At 41.6% G+C, this 19,423-nt stretch overlaps 1 protein-coding gene across 2 annotated transcripts in view; it reads left to right on the forward strand.

Moving 5' to 3' along the window:
- Positions 1 to 19,423, forward strand: part of plpp2a (phospholipid phosphatase 2a) — an 87,939-nt gene that overhangs the window by 65,536 nt on the left and 2,980 nt on the right. For both annotated transcript variants that reach the window (XM_078555968.1, XM_078555969.1), the window contains exons 4-5: positions 1,364 to 1,421; positions 16,799 to 16,975. In XM_078555968.1, the coding sequence (XP_078412094.1) occupies positions 1,364 to 1,421; positions 16,799 to 16,975 (235 nt within the window). The remainder of the gene's footprint in view (positions 1 to 1,363; positions 1,422 to 16,798; positions 16,976 to 19,423) is intronic.

Consider the following 19,423-nt stretch of genomic DNA (forward strand, 5'->3'; position numbering starts at 1 on the left):
AATCAAATGTCTTGTTCTTGCCATCTGAGGAGTTGGCAATTCAGATAGCAAGAAGAGGAAAGCTCTTTCAAAAGATTCCTTACACTCTATCTTAGAGTAATCCCTTAGACAGGTCAAGGATGTTGAGCAATACAGCACCCAAATGAATAGACGTACTATCTTTTTTCATATTTGTTCATGGGATGTGAACGTCATTTATTGCCCATCCCTAATCACCCCTGTGAATTGCGGTAGTGAACCGCCTTCTTGACTAACTAATTGGTGTGTTTTTAAGGAAACTCCGGGCAGTTGAGAGTCTACCATAGTAACCACATTGAAAACATGAGTTTCCATCCCCACTAATGCAATGCCTTGAGCTTCACCTTTTTGAGGTACCAGTGCTGGGTGAAGGGATCAGAATGTTCGAATTGATGCAGAGGTCTTTATCCAGATGTGTCTCAAGAGTATCCATGATTAGATCTCTCATTTTGTCTGTGCAAAGTTAGTAGGTCTGAACGGGAGCAACAGAAGTGATGCTGTAATGGCCACCGTGTCCTTACAGCAGGTAGAGAAAAAAGTTACCTTGGGTTCCCACTCCTGATCACCATTCAATGATCCCTGCTGGAAAGTGCACTGACAAAATTGGGATCAATTGTGACACCCCTCTCTGTAAAATAGGCTACTAATACTCCTTATCCAAGAGGATGAAATATGGGAGAGGAGCCAGCTCCCTTTGAACAGTGTGCCACCATAAATCAGCAGCTTCAGAACAAAGATAGAAAATTGGATTTTGATTTCTTTTTATAAAGAAACTCAAAATTATTTCTAGATGCAGGCTCCAAATTTAATACTCCAAACATTAACTGATGGCTTGTAACTGTAATTTCATCATTAAGAATGGTATAGATTTTTTTTTAATTTAGTCATGAGATGTGGACATCACTGGCTAGGCCAGCGTTTCTTGCCCATCCCCAATTGCCCTTGTTCAGAGGGCATTTTTAAGAGTCCAATCACATTGCAGTGGGTCTGGAGTCACAGGTAGGCCAGACCAGGATTTTCTTCCCTAAAGGGCATTAGTGAACCAGGTGGGTTTTCACAACAATCAGCAGTGGTTTTATGGTCATCATCAGACTTGTAATTCCAGATTTTTATCAAATTCAAATTTCACTATCTGCCATGGTGGGATTTGAGCCCAGGTCCCCAGAGCATTACCCTGGGTCTCTGGAATACTCATCCAGTGACAATACTACTATGCCACCACCTCCCCTTGTATAATAATGGGCTAGGCTATCATCCTTGCACATTCCTGTACTCTGGCTGTTACATGCAAAGCTGTGGTATTGATGTCTTTTCTTCAGCCAATTAATGATTGAATGTTTTGCAGGTTATCCTTCTATTCTGGCCACTCGTCATTTGGAATGTACTGCATGGTGTTTCTTTCAGTGAGTACCCATGTAATTACCTGCTATGTAGGGGCCAGTAACTGTGATCAGCTGTTTGATTCCTGCTGTGAGGGACCCAAAACTACATGCTGCAGGTGCAAGCAACTATCATAAGTAAAAAGATAATCAGAATGTGTAGCCGTCTGGCACAATGTTCTAGATCATTGGTGCAGTGGGAGATTAAAACGTCTCCAGTCTGCAGGCTGTAGTTTGTTGCGAAAACATCCTTTATGTTTCTAGACAATTGAAATAATGCAGAATAATTTCATTTGGGTGACTTCAGAAGGATCTACACTATGATCACGTGTTTACTTAACATTGTCTTGTTGAGGACTTCAGATTCCTGCCTGAGGGCTGCCGTTGGGCCTCCAATAATGTAACAGTATTACATTTATTTTTAGTGCACATACGCTACCCATCTCTTACATCAACTGCAACTTGCATACACACGGTGGCTTTAGTGTAGAAAATACCTGGAGGTGCTTTACTTGAAGAGGCAGCAAGAAAGAGAAATACGTAAAGGAATAGATCGTAAACCATGGAGGAAGAGATTAGTTGGTGTGACCAACAACTTGGTTGAAAAGAATGTTTTCAAGAAAGTTTTTAATGCTGGGGAGAGTAGAGGAGAGGGGGGAAAGCTTTAGAGAGGGAACTTCAGAGAGTAGAGTCAAGGCAGGGGTGGTAGGGTCAAGGTGGGTGGGGGTAGGGCCAGGGCGGGGGAAGACGCTGTCATCAGAGGTGAAGCAAAGGAAAGGGGGTGATGGGGGTGCGGGTAACCTCCTGCCAGCATCTCTGGGCTAGTTTATGACTTGGTGATTCATATGGGGATTAGTCATTATTTAAATATTTCTCTTTAGGATAGCACAAAACTCTTATCGAGGCACTCTCACATAGTGAGCTGTTCAAGGATTGTTGAAACTCATCCCAGCTGAGAGAAATGCTGCCAAACTTCCAATTGTCTGACTTGATATTGAAATCTGAAGTCTAATTATAGGCTAATAGACTCCATTCTCCTCTTCAGTGGCAGACATCTACTGCGCCAGCTTTTCTGTGTGACTTGGCTGTGGCCATTTTTTCAGCTGTTCTCTGAAACTTGAACTTCAAAAAAGAAAAAGACCTTACCATTCTGAGCATCCCACTTGATTTACTCAACCTGATGTTAATCTCTGCCAGTTTATGCGGTCATGTCTTTCCATCTGTTTCTCTTTGATTAATCACGTTCAAGTTCCTCAGAATCCTTCAGCATCAATTCAGTCAAATTTGTTGCAGAGGCCATGGATTTTTCTAAAAATAAGAAACCAAGGGAGATAAAGAGTTAAGGCCCATACAGCTAAACAGCAGGAAAAAAAAGGGGAAGGTAAATTAGGAATTAGGTCAAGCAATTAAAACACAGATTGGAGAATACTGAAGGTTGTGAAGAGTTTCACAATTTTGAAGTGCCAGGAAGGATTAAACTTGAATAGGGTACGGGACAACCAGAAGGACAAGGGGAACAGGCACATGGGAACAGCATCCCCTTCAAATCACACACTGGCATGGAACTATATCACTGTTCCTTCATCGTTGCAGGATCAAAATTGTGGAGCCCCTTACTTTTGGAGTAGCGTCACTGGATGGACTGCAGCAGTTCAAGAAGGCAGCTCACCACAGCCTTCTGGGCCTTGCCAGTGATATCCATATCCTGTGAATGTATAATAAAATAGAGTGACTCAATTTCAACATTATAGTGGCACGTGAAGAAGTAGTCTCTATCTCAAGGTATTTGGGCTATAGGAAGGAAATAGTTTGTGTATGATGGTAGGTTTTGAAGCTTGAAATGATCATGAAAGGAAAGCTCAGAGGATGATCCTACAAGGAAGTAATGTCCCAACTGCACTTTATTTTTCTGAGAACTCCCTCTAGTGACTGATCTCTAAATAAGCAACTATTGCTTTTGAAATTTGTGCGATAGGTCAGTGTCTCAAACAGCACCCACTGTCTTAACAGCACAGATGGGTAAGAGACAGCAACACCTTTCCCCCCCATAATCCAATTCAGCCATTTTCTTTATCTGAATCCATTTGACCAGATACAATTAAAATTACCACAAATCAATCTTGCAGCTGAATGCTTTATAACTTGGTAGTTTTGAAACAGGTTAAAATGATGAGGTTTTGGAACTTATTGATCTCCATGTAAGATTGAATTCCTATGCTTCATAGTCAATATTTGACTTCTGTGCACTGTAAACATACAATGACTGACTGAGTGTGCCACTACACATCCTCTGCTTCCTCAGCTTCCTTTGCATTTTCTCTCTCTCACCCCCTTTTCCACACTCTCTTCCTCTGCTCCACCTTTAATTGGGAGGCTTGCAGCTATTTTTGGCCCTACAGTCCATGGATCTCATTCTCTTGGTGTCAGCTGTGGCTCAGTTGGTGGTACTCTCGCCTCCGAGTGAGAAATATCGTAGGTTCAAGTATCACTCCAGAGACTTGAGCACATAATCCAGGGCGGCACCCCAGGGCAATAGTTGAGGGAGTGCTGCACTGCCGGAGGGCAAGATGTTACAATGAGTCCTGATCTGTCCTCTCAGGTGGATATGAAAGATCCCTTGGCACTATTTTGTAGAAGAGCAAGGGTGGTCTCCCTGGTTTCCTGGCCCATAGTTATCCCTCAACCAACATCACGAAAGGACAGATGATCTGGTCATTACTTCATTGCTGTTTGTGGGGACTTTGCTATGTGAAAGTTGGCTATTGTGTTTCCTACATTACAACAGTGACTACACTTCTAAAGTACTTGATTGGCTGGAAAGGATTTTGAAATGTCCTGAGGTTATGAAAGGAGCTATATAAATGCAGGTTCTTTGCTTTTTTCCTTTTCTCCTTTATTTCCTTTACTTTTGTTTAAACCACCAGACTTGTTGCCTTTGTCCCTATCCTCGAAACCTATTTCTTTGGTGATGCTTTTTGTCACCACTCCAAGCTCTCTTCATCCTCTTCCCCTTCCCTTTCTCTTTTTTTGTAAAGACATTTTTGATGAGGAACAGCATATCATGATTGTCTTCCTGAAATGGGAGAAGATCGCGTTGGTGGTGCAGAAGGTCATTGACGAGCCAACATTGTAGATAACTATGGAAACACAGCAACACTGTGTAAGCAGAAAATGCTGAAAACACTCAGCAGGTCAAGTAGCATTCGGCAGAGAGAAACCGATCCTTTCATCCTTCAGTTCATCGACCTGAAATGTTAAGTCTGTTTCTCTCCACAGATGCTGCCTATGCTTATGAGTGTTTCCAGCATTCTGTTTTTATTTCAGAAATCCGGCTTCTGCAGTATTTTGCTCCTGTAACACAGTGGAAATATAGTGCACTTATTGTGAGTGTGTAAATAATTTTTGTGTTGTTAACAAGCTGTTGGGAAGTAAGGAGAGTTTCATCGCATACAGGTTGGAACTTATACCCGACTGTCCCATCTAACTAGACTATCCAATCCCTCATGCTTTGTTGGCCCCTGATAAACAATGTTCTGTTGTGAATTTGGTTCCATTTACATCGACCTTTAGATCATTTCTGCTGGACTTAACCCAGTGCATAAATCAAATCGATTGCTGAACTGAATCCTAGTTTTCTTCAGTACATTTTAACCAAAGTATGAACTTGACTGAAAGCCAGCAAATCCTGAATGCACACATGCAGGCAAACAGCACATTCCAGCACATTCATACATTTTTCTGGGCTCCCGAAACCTAACCTCAACATCAGCAATGCTTCTATGAGTAGTACAGTGCCTAAGATTATGGCTCTATTATTGTTATGGTAAATCATTCTCCTTTGTGTTTCATCATGCTACTGTGGTGATTCATTTATTGTCTGCAGTTTCATTTTTGGTTAAACTCTGCACCAGCGTTTACTACAATTGTTGAGTATACTTCCTTGTTACTTCAATAAGAATGGAATGTCATATCTATGGATGTCAAGTACAACTGTGATAACGCAATCTCACAATTAGTCGTCTTCCATATGGACGATGTGGGTTTACATACGAAGATTGGCCTTTTGGGTGAGACATTTGAGAATGCTTAGCAACCTGCGAACATGACCCAAGTATCAGTCAGCAGCTTCAGGAAAGCAGTAGAGAAAGGCAGGGAGGCAGTATTTTTTAATGCTAAAGTTCACCTATCTTTGAACAACTATTTTGCTGATGACAGGTTCATGTCAACTCCCCAAATAACAAGCCTCTCAGGTAATCACTGAGCAGATTAGCTTTTGTAACACAGTTAATGTCCCAGATCATCAAATTTAATATGTTTTGAGTGCTGTACTTATACAGCATATTAATGTTGTGGTTAATTAACAACTCCATTATCATTGTATTGTGTGACTGCCAGTATGGTAGAAAATGAATTTTCTGTGTCTCACTAAGAGGTCTGGAGGCTTGTAGGGTTGAACATAAACCATTTATTGATAACCCATAACTATATACATCTCCAAGGTACTGCCCTGTATGGGTGCTGTCTCCATGCTGGCTCCTTCCAGACTCTACTGCACACACTCTACCATCATGTGACTCTTTGTCACTGTGGGCGGTACTGTTTCCCCAGTCCCACATAAACTCTTGCTCTACCTTCTTCCAAGTCCTTGCCCAAATATATTTACAGTGCAATCTTCTTTAATTGCAACCCCTTCTCCTGCCCTCAAGTCTCTGGCTTAATAAATTCAGATGGTCTGAAGGCTTGGCGACTCTTCCAGGTGTTGAAAGGAAAAGCCGTAGAACTTTCCAAGCTGCAAGTGGAGCGTGAAGCCATGGGTAGCACAATTACAGAACTGAAACAAGTTAAGGCTTCACTGCAGACAGACCTGGCCAACAGTGAAACCAAAATGGAGGACAAGGACAAAGCTCTGCTGCAGACATAGGAAGAAAAGACGGAAATAAGATTTAAAAATGTAAATCCGATGCTGAAGATCAAGAATCTAGAAGGAAAAGCAGTGGATGCCTCAAACTTACTGAGAACCATTGAGTTGTTGAAAGATGACATGGCTGAAATGAAAATCAAGAACCTAGAATATCAAGAAAAAGTTGAACAGTTGCAACATAAAGTAGCAGCTCTCACCAAAGGAGCATGATGAGTCTCAGAAACAACTTACAGAAGTAAAGCTAAAGAATATGAGCTTGAAGGATAGCACACAGGAATTCAGCTCTGCTGAGGAAAAACGGTTCAGTGTAGAGAACCAACTTTCACGTTTAAACGATGAGTTTGCTAATGAAAAATTAGAACTTGGTGAACATCATGTATCAGAAGTTTCTAATGAGGATGCCAGGAACAAGAAAAGGAATTGCTGATGAATCAGAACAATTGGCTGAATTCAGAGTTAACAGCCAAAACTGATGAAATTCTTGAAATTCGACCCAATATGAAGAACATGAAAGATGAGATGTGCAATTTGGAAGAACAAATCTAGACTTTAAAAGCAGAAAATTTTGAACAAAGATAACCAAACTCACCTGAGTAGTTGCTGAGCTGAACGAAAAGATTCAGAAGCTTGAAAAAGGATTGGAAAATAAGAGAGCAAACAGATATTTGGCTGAAATTGTGAAACCCATGGAAATGAAGGTTCCATTTTTGAAATGTCAACGTCCAGCAAGATCAAGCCAGATCCCATGGAAAAAGAAAATCCGAGTCCACTCTAGGAGTGAATGGAGTAAATATTCCCTCCGAAAGGAACGGGATAAACCCATGGTGCTTGTACAAAGCAAATGGATTGTCAATAAAGAGAAATGGAACTCGAAGAAACACAAATAGCGATTCAAATGGAGACAACCAAGTACCGAGACAACCAGACTACAATCTCAATGCCAAACCAACAAAGTCAACCCAGAACAACAGAGACTACCATTCCTCCAAACTTGACGGAATGATTCATCAGCAATTCCTTTTCCTGTTCCTGTCATTCTTATCAGACACTTCTGATACATGAAGCTCATCAAGTTCTAATTTTTCATGAGCAAATTCATCATTTGTATGTGAAAGTTGGTTCTCTACACTAAACCGCTTTTCCTCAGCAGAGCTGAATTCCTGTGTGCTATCCTTCAAACTCACATTCTTTAGCTTTACTTCTGTAAGTTGTTTCTGAGACTTGTCATGCTCCTTTTGTGAGAGCTGCTACTTTATGTTGCAACTGTTCAACTTTTTCTTGATACTCTAGGTTCTTGATTTTCATTTCAACCATGTCATCTTTCAACAACTCAGTGGTTCTCAGTAAGTGCTTTTTCTTCTAGATTCTTGATCTTCAGCATCAGATTTACATTTTTAAATCTTATTTCCGTCTTTTCTTCCTATGTCTGCAGCAGAGCTTTGTTCTTGTCCTCCATTTTGGTTTCACAGTTGTCCAGATCTGTCTCCCAGGTCTGTTTGCAGCGAAGTCTTGACTTGTTTCAGTTCTGTAATTGTGCTACTCATGGCTTTGTGATCCACTCGCAGCTTGGAAAGTTCTATGGCTTTTCCTTTCATTGCCTCTTCTCTTCCATTCTGCTGGCTCTTCAGCTTTTCAGTCTCTTTCTTGTAATTTTTGGCTTCCTCCTGGAATATAGAACATTGCTGAAGTTTCTCTGCCAACTGGTTCTTCAGTTCTTGAGAGTGACATTCATTTCATTTTGCTTCCCTTCGTAATTTTCCAAAGGAACTAACTTTGACCTGAGGGATCCTTGTAATGTGTGAAGGTCCTTCAACAGAGTTTCCTTTTCTTTGCAAAGTGTAATTACTTTGTCCTGAGTTTTCTTGTAATTCAATAGAGTCTCCTCGACTTTGTTCTGCTGTTCCTAAATTCTACTGTTCAAGACAGTCTTCACTTCTTCATGCTGCTGAAGGGTTATGTCCTTTTGCATTTAATCTTGAAGGACAAATAGCTGTTCTTTTAAATGTTTATTTTCTTGTTGACCTCTTGCTGACCCACACTGCACTTCATTGCATTGTTTTGTCACTACTGGTAGTTTCAATGCAGCTCTTGCTGAAGTAGTATTCAACATTTCTTTTAGCTCCTTATGTTTTTCCAAGTCTACATATTGATTCTTCAAAGAGCCTGTCAGGGCAGGTGCTTCTTTGAGTACCCCTTCTGTCTGCTGTTTTGCCTGGCTGTACTTCTGGTTGAGTTCTTCCAACTCAGCTTTGATACAAACATTTTCCTGCGGAATAGCTTCATTTTCTTTGTTGCAGGTTTTGTTTCTTTGGGGTTAGCTCAGATAGTTTTCCTTCATTCACAACCAGCTGCTTGCTCCACACTGCCACGTGCTATTGCAGTTTGGGTATGTGTCGGCAGTATCAAAAAGAGATATTTTTAAGCCTTTTGGCTGTTTCTTGGCCTCTTCTTTCTTCTGCACTAAACTCTTAATCTTGTGCACTTCATTGTGCTGCTATGGTCTGCAGCCATCTTGTGGTATGCTTGAGTATTGTCTCCCTCAGCCTGGGGTCACCTGTCTCCCTCGTCCTGGGGTCACCTTGGGTTTCCTTGCTCCTTTCATGCTTTATCGGGGGTTTTCTAGGCCTTTTAAGGTCTATGCTCTCCAGAACTTGGAGTTTAAAATGTTTGTAAAAGGCTTTTAATATCTCATCAAATGTGGTTGAGGATTCATCTATACCCTGTCTTGGGATCACTTCATGTGCAAATATGCCAAACAAGTATAAAAACGTATTAACTTGTACTTCTTCTGGTTTCTTACTTAATGCTGATGTACACCTGTAACCTAAAAATTTTCTTCTCCAAGACACCTAACTTTGGGCCTGGCATGGCCCTTGCCTTAGCCTAAATTGGTCTGCTAGTTTTAGTTCACTTTCTGTGGCTTTTTTTTTAACAGATGAGTACCTCTTTAATTTTTTTTTTTTCCTTTTCAAGGTGGCTCAGCATTAGGGTTAAAAAATGCCTTTTTTTCTTCTCTTTGATCTTCTCGCACTTGTTTGGGTGGGCTCCCGTTGCGCTGAAACTTAATGGGCTGAATTTTATGGGCCCATTGCGGTGGGGTGGGAACCACAAAATTCAGTGAGCCACTCAAAAGCCCATTGACTTCAGCAGGACCGGAAAATCCCGCTGGCGGGAAGGGCTGTAAAATTCCGCCAATTGTCGCCACAGGGAACCTTCAACCCAAGATGTTTGGGCATCTATTTGCTTCTTTAAGCCTGGGAATCAAATGGAAGGCGATTTTATAACTCTTTCTCTCTCTCTCTGCCGTTTTAAAAACTTTTCTTCTTTCATTGTCGAGCTCAGCCACCAGGTGTTATGCCACTGGCTGTGGACCTGTTGCTGCACCTTTCTTGTAACTGCGTTCAGGAATGCTATGCTGATCCTGACTGCAGCCTATTTAAAAGGTAATCTCGGCTTTTTGACTGCATTTTGCTCACCTTTGTTTTTGATTTGCCTAGGTCCTATGCCTCTGTGTTCACTCGTCTTCTTTTCGTCTGCACAGTGGAGTATCCTTCTGTCTTTCAGCTTTTTTTCTTTTTGTTTTGAATTTTGCTCAGCCTTTTGTGATCTGGCCAGGTCTTATGACTCTGCCCCTGCATTTGCTCAGGTCAGGATTTTCGCCCGCACAGTGGATTCTTCTGTCTATCAGGCTTTTCTCCTTCTTTGAATTTTGCTCAGCTCTGCATCCGATCAGGTCTGGCAACGGACCTCCATGTGGCCTGGTGGAATCCTTCAGCCTTCATGTCTGCAATGCAGCTTCTTTTATGGTAATCTCCAACTGTGTCTTCAATTTAGGCACACTTCCTCCACAGGTCAGAATGCAATTTCTTTACTTCTTCGTGCTTTAGGATTCTGGGTTCCTTCCCAAGCTTCTCTGGGATTTCGAGGTCCATCCTTCACTGCCACCATGTTATAAGGTTGTTTGGTGTCTCACTAAGAGGTCTGGAGGCTTGTACAGTTGAACATTAACTGTTTATTGGTAACCCATAACTATATACATCTCCAAGGTACTGCCCTGCATGAGTGCTGGCTCCTTCCCAACTCTTTCACACATGGTTGTAGTAATTATGGTTTTATTTAGTGTGTAATATACCTTTAAGAATAATACTTGTTAAGGAAGAGCACATGATCTGTAGTAACCAATAGGAGAGTAGCGCGGGCTACCTCAGCAGTCAGTGTAGAGGTAGAGTTGGAGTTGAAAGCACCCGTGTAGTTGCTGCCTAGTATATTGTAAATAAACTCAATGTTTCCATCGGTGAAGTGTCTGCAGATCAACTCTATCATTAATAGCACAACTCGGCCACCCTACAACAAACTTGTGATGAGGATAAAACAGGATTGAACAGAAGAAATCAAGCTAAAAAGAAATCAACACTGTGCCTCGCCCAGTGATTGTAAGTAGCAAGTTCTGGTAGAATTGAAGAAGTTATCCCCTCTCAAAATGCCACAATTTGGGAGAATTGATTCTTTTGAACCTGCCACAGATGATTGATCTCAATATATAGAACGCCTCACGTTCTTTTTTCAAGCGAATTAGATTATGGGGAAAGAGAAGAGGCGAGCGATCCTCTTGAGTTCTTGTGGGAGCAAAACCTACAGCCTGATTCAAAGTTTGGCGGCACCCAGTGCCCCAGATTGGAAAAATTTTGGTGAATTTGTGGACCTCATGAAGGGTCATTTTCAACCAAAGCCCTCAGTCACAATGCAGAGGTTCAGGTTTAATTCATGAAATAGAGCCACAGGTGAGACAATTGCGTGCTATGTGGCAGAGTTGAAGCAGTTAATGGAACATGGTGAGTTCAGAATGACTCTGAATGACATATTCAGAGATTATTTAGCGTGTGATGTGAAAGAGGACACTATTCAGAAAAGATTATTGTCCAAAGTGAATCTGGATTTCAAGAAGGCGCTAGAGATAGCGCTGGCCATGGAAAGCGCTGTAGGAGATTCAAAAGTATTACAGGGTGTGCAAAACGCGCCATCCTCCACATCGGGCAGGAAACCTCAGCCAAAAGAAACGCGAAAAAGTGAGACTCCACCAAGAAGCAGGAAACAACCCCCGCTAGCTGAAGAATAAAGAAAAATAACTTCACAGCGAAATCAATGAATAATTTCAATAAGGGCGGAAACAACTAGTCTTTTAGTGATTGACAGTTTAAATAAATCAAATGCTACTATTGTCATAGAAATGGGCATATGTTGAGGCAATGCAAGGAAAAATCCAAGTAGGCTTATAAACAAAAAAAGCCCAATGAAATCTACAATGTAAAAGAGCCAGAAACAGCAAATTCAGACATTTATTCATTGTTTAGTCTGAAAATTGGAAAGACAGAACCAATATTTGTCACAGTGAAAGTAAATGGCAAACCTGTTAGAATGAAACTCTTTCGAGTTATCAACAGTCACAGATTGCAACTCTTTCGAGTACAATCACAGTTCTTGGTTTCCGGGAGTGGGACGTGAACCCACAACCCTAATGAAAGTGGACACTGGAGCTTCCACTGCAGTAATTGGGGAACATACCTTCAGATATTTGAATAATGGTGAACATCAATTAAGTTTAGAAGAAACAGCTGCCAAGCTAAAAACATATACAGGTGAAGACATTCAAGTAAAAGGCATAAGCAGAGTAACCATCCATTATGAAAGCCAATCAGCTTAGCTACCAACGCTTGTATTGAGAGGCAGAGGACAAAGCCTTCTAGGCCAAAATTGGCCAAGGGAAATCCACCTTGACTGGTCACTAAGATTCCAAAAGGAAGCTGGAAGCATTTTTGATTTAAAAAAGGAATGTGTAAGGACTCAACAACCTGAAGAAATGCAGGCTGTCCTAAGCCAAAACCTGGAAGAACAGCAGAAGAAACTCGAAGAGACCCTGTTTGATGACAGAGTTTGAGACGAGGTGAGCAATCTTCGAAGGGAAAAAGAAACTTCCTGGAAGACCTTCACATGCTACAAGATTCCCTCAAGTCAAAGTTTGTACGTCTGGAAAAGTATGAAGAGAAACAGAGAATTCAGCACTTCTCTGAATAAACTGAAGAATGAGTTGGCAGAGAAGACACAACAATGTTCAGTTTTCCAGGAGGCAGCAAACAAATACAAAAAAGAGATGGAAGAGCTGAAGAATCAGCTAAATGAAGCCAAAAGAGGCTTTGGAAGCAAAAGTCGCAGAATCTTCCAAGAAGTAGACAGAAGATGAAATTTTGGGAGGCTCGGCCACTGAGCTCAGACAAGTTGAGCTTGCATCTGAGAGAAGTCTGGCCAATAGTGAAGTCAAAAAGAAGGTGGAGATTAAAGTCTGTGCTGGAAAGAAGGCAGCACATAGAAAGAAAATACAGGAATACTAACTGATAGGGCTTTAATTCTGGCAGCATAAGAATAGACTTCTGTATGTAGGACTGGTGATCAAATCACAAATACGGCCCCCCGTAGTCCATAGAACCATAGAACCATAAGTTGTTTGCCTTTACCAGAAAATGATGAGCATGTCCCAGTTCCACAGGAACTTTTTTCACTGTTAAATTTTTAGATTCCTCGCTGGCATGTGCTTAACAGATCAGAGACAGGACAGGGTCCCGACTTGTCCAATTTCGGGTGCGAGAACAAGTGCTACATGGTTGGTCACAGGAGCCCATATCTGACGAAATGAAACTGTACTTCAACAGAAGACATGAAATAACCAGTCAGGATGGCATCTTATTGTGGGGAGCATGAGTGATAGTTCTTCCAAAGGGAAGGGAGCCACTTTTAATTGAACTACACAGTGCCCATCCAGGAATTTCCCGAATGAAGACCATAGCACACAGCTATCTATGGTGGCCTGGGATGGATGGCGAAATAGAGAGTTTAGTAAAGCACTGTGTGCAATGTCAGCAACTGCAAAAGTTGCCAGTGACAGCTCTGTTACACCCATGGGATTGGCCAGGTAGACCCTGGGTGCGGTTACACATTGACTACGTTGGGCCGTTCCTGAGAACAATGTTTCTGCTCATTGTCGATGCCCATTCAAAATGGTTGGATGTATATGAGGTGAAGTCACCAACGTTGGCCGCTACAATTGAGAAACTACATCAGTGTTTTGCCATTTGCGGACTACCAGAAGTAGTCATTTCCGATAACGGCACAGCATTTACAAGTGCTGAGTTTCAATGGTTTATCAGCCTCAGCGGTATCACTCATGTGAAAACTGCACCATACCACCCTTCCTCAAACAGACTGGCCAACACGGCAGTTCAAACATTCAAGGCAGGCATGAAAAAGCTAACTGGTGATTCCTTGGCAGCCAAGATAGCACGTTTTCTTTTTCATTACAGGACCACCCCTCATATAACAACAGGTGTCAAACCTGCGGAGTTATTGTTGAAATGTCGTCTCAGGACGAGATTGAGCTTAATAATGCTGAAATTAGAGGGGAAAGTGGAAAGGAGTCAGGGGGGCCAGAAAATCAGATACGACTGGCATAGTTGGGATAGGAAATTTACCTTGAGAGAGCCGGTATACATGAAGAACTTCAAGGAAGGACCAAAGTGGTTACCGGGTGAAATAAGTGTGGTGACTGGACCTCTATCTTACCACGTGGAGGTGGAAGGCCAAATCATCCATAAACATATGGACTATTTAAGGAAGAGAAAGACAAAATCACCCAGATTTGGTTCTGCCAGTGGCCATGACCGGGTCTGCGTTTCCTGTTGAGGATACTCAACCCAGGAGCGACATGTCTGATGTTCCTATAAGAGTTGAGGATACAGAACTGCAAGTGCCCACCGAAGCACCTGATGTCCAGGCAACTCTGGAAAAGGAGGTTCCTGACAAAGAATCTGAAGTTGTGGAGCTGCAACGTTCCACACATTCCAGGAAACCACCTGAAAGACTGAACTTTGTAAATTCCTTACCCAGTGTAAATATTATGTTGCTTTGAAAAATATGCGTTTGTAAATATAATATGTATAGCTGAGTTAAAGGGGGGGATGTGGTAATTATGGTTTTATTTAGTGTATTGTACCTTTAAGAATAATACTTATTAAAGAATATCACATGATCTGTAGTAACCAATAGGAGAGTAGCACGGGCTACCTCAGCAGTCAGTGTAGAGATAGAGTTGGAGTTGAAAGCACACGTTTAATTGCTGCTGAGTATATTGTAAATAAGCTTAGTGTTTCCACCCAAGAAGTATCTGCAGATCGACTCTATCATTAATAGCACAACTCAGCCATCCTACAATAACGGTCTACCATTATGTTACTCTCTACGTCACTACGCAGGCAGTACTGTTTCCCCAGTCCCACATTAACCCTTGCTCTGCCCAAACACCCTTGTACTACATGTTGTAATTCCTAAAAATCATGAGGTGCCTGTGTACTTAAGATTTTTTCAGTTGACCTGTTGGCGTGTCTCTACCTCACAGCTGCATCTTGGAAAATGCCTGAGAGCAGGCATTTTGGACTGACTGCATCGAAATAGAATATTGAATTAAAATGGGGAGCTGTTTGGAACACTCACTTCATGGCAATAGTTGACGGGTATTATGCACAAAATGTCTGTTTCCAAGCTGACAGCTCTAAAGTATGGAACACAGTAACACCAGAGGCTTGAGAGATACCAGCAAGCATATAGGTATCATATTTACCTATATAGGCTGCTGAAAAAGCCTGAAAGTAGTAACCTCAATTTCCCCAGCGTTGTTTGACGTGGGCTCCCCCATGCTGGTCTGGCAGAGATCAATACTTCAGCAGGTTGAATAATGTGGCACAGCCCATTGATTCATTCACCACACTGCGCTGAGATAAGTGCTCACCTTCGTAACAATGCAGAACTGTAAGGCAGCTCAGTAGAGGAAGTGACAAATAAAGTGACAAACTGTCAGTTTGGAATTGGTGTGACTTAGTTTTTGCTACTTTAGATTACACTCTTAATGATTCTGGAGTTAATCCTTTTGTTTCCTTATGCCACAGACAGTGATGCTGAATACACTCATAAGAATGCAAGGATATTAAAAGTTTCAGCCTTGGTTCAATGGTACCATTCTTTCTCAGAAGGTTCTGGGTTATCTCCCCACTCCAGGACTTGAGCACGTAATCTAGGTTGATGCTGCAGTGCAGAATGCTGCCCTGTCAAAGATTACCTCTTTCACATGAGACATTAAATGGAGGTTTTGCGTGTTCCAGTTGGATGTAAAAGATCCCATGACACTATGCGAAGAAGGGCAAGAGCATTCTCCCAGGGACCTGACCAATATTCATCCCTGTTCAACATTCATTACTTGTGGGTGTTATGACACAGCTTATGGTAAAAGCTGAGCTGCTCAAATCTCAGAGGGAAACTTGAAACAACTGCCACAACTAATTTTCAATTTGTATAAATTTTGAGATGCGTGCCTTGAATTCAGTAGTAATAAGACCACCAAGTCTTATAGGTTTTTTATAAAACTAGATTAAACACTTATTAATAAGGGAAATAATTTTAAATGCATACATTGATCTACAAATTACTACTATGATAACTTTTAAATCCCCTAATCAATTTAACTCCCAGTTACACTTTTGTTAAGGCAACAGTAAGACACACAGATTTTAAAAGACCCAGGCAAAGAAACATGATACCCTGAACAAGTCAAATTCCAAGTGAGTTCTCTTAACTTCAGTCCATGGAGACAGCAGTTTGAGACATTGATGCTGAAAGCTTTTCACACACTTGTCTTAAAGATCTTAAAAATGCCTCCCTTACAATCAGTCTCCTCTTCTTTATACATATCTGCCTCTTTGAATGCAAATACCCATTGTTTCACAATGTCGCTGGAGTTTATCTTCCTGATAATAAAACCCTCTCATAGCACTAAGTTTTACCAGTTATCTTTGGGAAAAATAAATACACTGTTTCTAAACTTCACCTGGCTAGGTGACACATTTCAGCCCTCCTTTGAAAACAATCTAGTCTGGTTTATTTCAAAATGCAAATGTTCCCTTGACATCTATGTTGTTAAACTTCCCCATGTTTACCTAATTAACATTTCAAACCTAAACTCTCTTTTTACATCAAAGCACCCAGACAAATTTGATTAAGACACACACGTACATACCCATGCGCGCACACACACACCCCATCCCACTATTACTCTATTTTACAATAAATTCCAATAACATTGAGAATTATATCTTCTTGACAATGGGATGTTACTGTATGTAAATTGTCTGCATGTTTGCTTACGCAACAACAATTCAGTTTTAACAATAATTCATTGGCTATGAAATGCTTCGGAGTGTCCTGAGGATGTGAAAGGCACTATATGAATGGCAGTTTGGTCATCATTGTATACCATTTTCAGATTCTGCGCCTTATCCTGCTCTGACTTGGAGTAGTTTACTTTCCAAACCTAATTGTTTACCTGTTGATAAAAAAATGCAGTTTCTATTAATATATTTTTGTCTTTCTCTCTTCCACCTAGCTGTATGTGCAGGTCCGTTTACATGCGAAATGGGCCAGGCTTTTGCGGCCAACCATCCAGTTCTTCCTGCTGGCTTTTGCGATTTACGTAGGTTATACCCGTGTCTCTGATTATCGGCACCATTGGAGTGACGTGTTGGCTGGATTCCTCCAAGGAGCTATTGTGGCTATTTTAATTGTGAGTATTGAAGGCACATAATTGTGATAATTCCTCGTGTTTCATGGATAGGGACAGTAATTTCACTGTCCATCACAATTTCTTATAAGTGGCTCTGTTTCCCATTGCCATCCAGCTTCACAAATGGTGCAACTTTTTGAGCTCTGTGCCCTTCGCTTAAGTGCCAGCCATGGCTCTGTGGGTAGTACTCTCTCCTCTGAGTCAGGAGTTTGAGAGTTCCTGTCCCACTCTAAAGACCTGAGCACAAAATCCAGGCCAACACTCTGATGCAGTACTGAGGGAGTGCTGCACTGTCAGAGATGCCATGCCTTGGGTGAGATGTTAAATGAAGGCTATCGCGTTAAATGCATGCCTGCCCTCTCAGTTCGACATAAAATGATCCCAAGACACAACTCGAAGATGAGTTTCCCCAGTGTCCTTGTCACAATTTATCCCTCAACCAACGTACTAAAAACAGATGATCTGGTCATAATCTCGTTGCAGTTTGTGGAACCTTGCTTTGGGAAAATTAGCTGCCACATTTGTTACATTACAACAGTGACCAAACTTCAAAAATACAAGTATTTCATTGGCTATAAAGTGCTTGATAATGTCCTGAGGTCATGAAAGGCTCTTTATAGTTGCAAGTCTTTGTTCTTTGAAAAAATGAATTGGATTTTTAAAAAGCTCCAGAGAAATGGAGCTGAACTGATGATAGTAAAATGTAACTGCCTAATAGGTAACTGTGCAGTAACAACCAGGAAGGTCTCTGATTTAATCGTTGGTGTGTACTGAGTGAGGTGGTCTTGAAAATAGAAACAGGAAATGCTGGAAAACCTCAGCAGGTCTAACAGCATCTGTGGAGAGAAAAACAGAGTTAACGTTTCGAGTCCGTATGACTCTTCTTTAGAAAGAGTCTTCTTCTTGAAAATAACCAGGTTGCGATTGTCCACTTTGTCCATGGGCTCCAGAGGATAGAAATCATTCCTGCTCCTGATCTCTGTACATCCCTGTTGGTAAGTACTTGTGTACAAATATCAGGTAAAGGCAAGGTTTGGATTTTTACCACAAAACCCTTTTCCAATGGACTAACCTGCCAGCACTCAGTACCTAGGCTTGCACATGAAGACTGTCTGAGATATCAGAGGACATCCAAGAGAGAAAAAAAAGGAAGCAAAGAAAGTGAGGGAAGGAAAATGAAGAGTAGTCAAATCATCCCTCACCAAGATTACCTCGTCCATGACTGCCACTTCTTTCTCCTTGAATTCCCTCCCACAGAATTGTAGATATTTATAGCACAGGCCTCCAAGGAGGATATTCAGCCCATCATAAAAAACAGAAAGGCAGAATATTTCTTAAATGGTGAGAGGTTGAGAAGTGTGGGTATCCAAAGGAACGCAGATGTCCTTGTTCACGGGTCACTAAAAGCTAGCATGCAGGTGCAGCAAGCAATTAGGAAGGCAAATGGTATGTTGGCCTTCATCGCAAGGGCCTTTTAGTATAGAAGTAAAGATGTCTTGCTGCAGTTATGTAGAGCCTTGGTGAGACCACACCAGGAGAATTGTACAGTTTAGGCCTCCTCATCTAATGAAGGATATACTTGCCATTGAGGGACTGCAATGGAGGTTCACCAGATTAATCACTGGGATGGTAGGATTGTCTTATGAGGAGAGATTGAGGAGACTGGGTCGGTATTCCCTAGAATTTCGAAGAATGAAGGGCGACATCATTGAAACTTACAAAATTCTTACAGGGTGTGACATGGTGGATGTAGATGAGATGGTTCCCTGGCTGGTGAGTCTAAAACCAGGGGACATAATCTCAGGATAAGGGGCAGGCCATTTAAGACTCAGGTGAGGAGAAATATCTGCATTCAAGAGGGTGGTGAATCTTTGGAATTGTCTGTCCCAGAAGGCTGTGAAAGCTTAGTCATTGAGCATATTCAAGACAGAAATCAATAGATTTCTGGAGACTAATGACATCGAGGAACATGGAGATAGTGCGGGAAAGTGGTTCTGAGGTAGATGATCAGCCATGATCTAATTGAATGGCGGAGCAGGCTCAATGGGCTGAATGGCCTACTCCTATTCCTATATTCCTGTGTTCCTACGTTTGTACTGGCTCTTGCCTAGATCAGTCCAAACTAACTCCATTACACTGCTGTCTTCCCTAAAGCCCTGCACCTTCCCCCAATTCAAACATTCGTTCAGTGTTCCCTTCAAGGGTACCAAAGTCTGTGTTTCGCCCACTGTCTGTGCAAATTATTCCATGGTCCAGCAACTGTCTGTGTGAAGAAATTTCTCTCTTTACTTAATCAGTGACCATTTTAAATTGATGAGCCCTTGTCATCAACTCCCCAACCAGAAGAAATTACATTTTCCCACTCAAGTCCTGATTGCTCAATTTGCTGACTTCAGAGGAGGAAGCCATTAGTTAAAATTTGCGGCAATACACTATTGTTTGTTGGTT

The sequence above is a fragment of the Cetorhinus maximus genome, chromosome 13, assembly GCF_964194155.1.
Source record: "Cetorhinus maximus chromosome 13, sCetMax3.hap1.1, whole genome shotgun sequence".
NCBI lineage: Eukaryota > Metazoa > Chordata > Chondrichthyes > Lamniformes > Cetorhinidae > Cetorhinus > Cetorhinus maximus.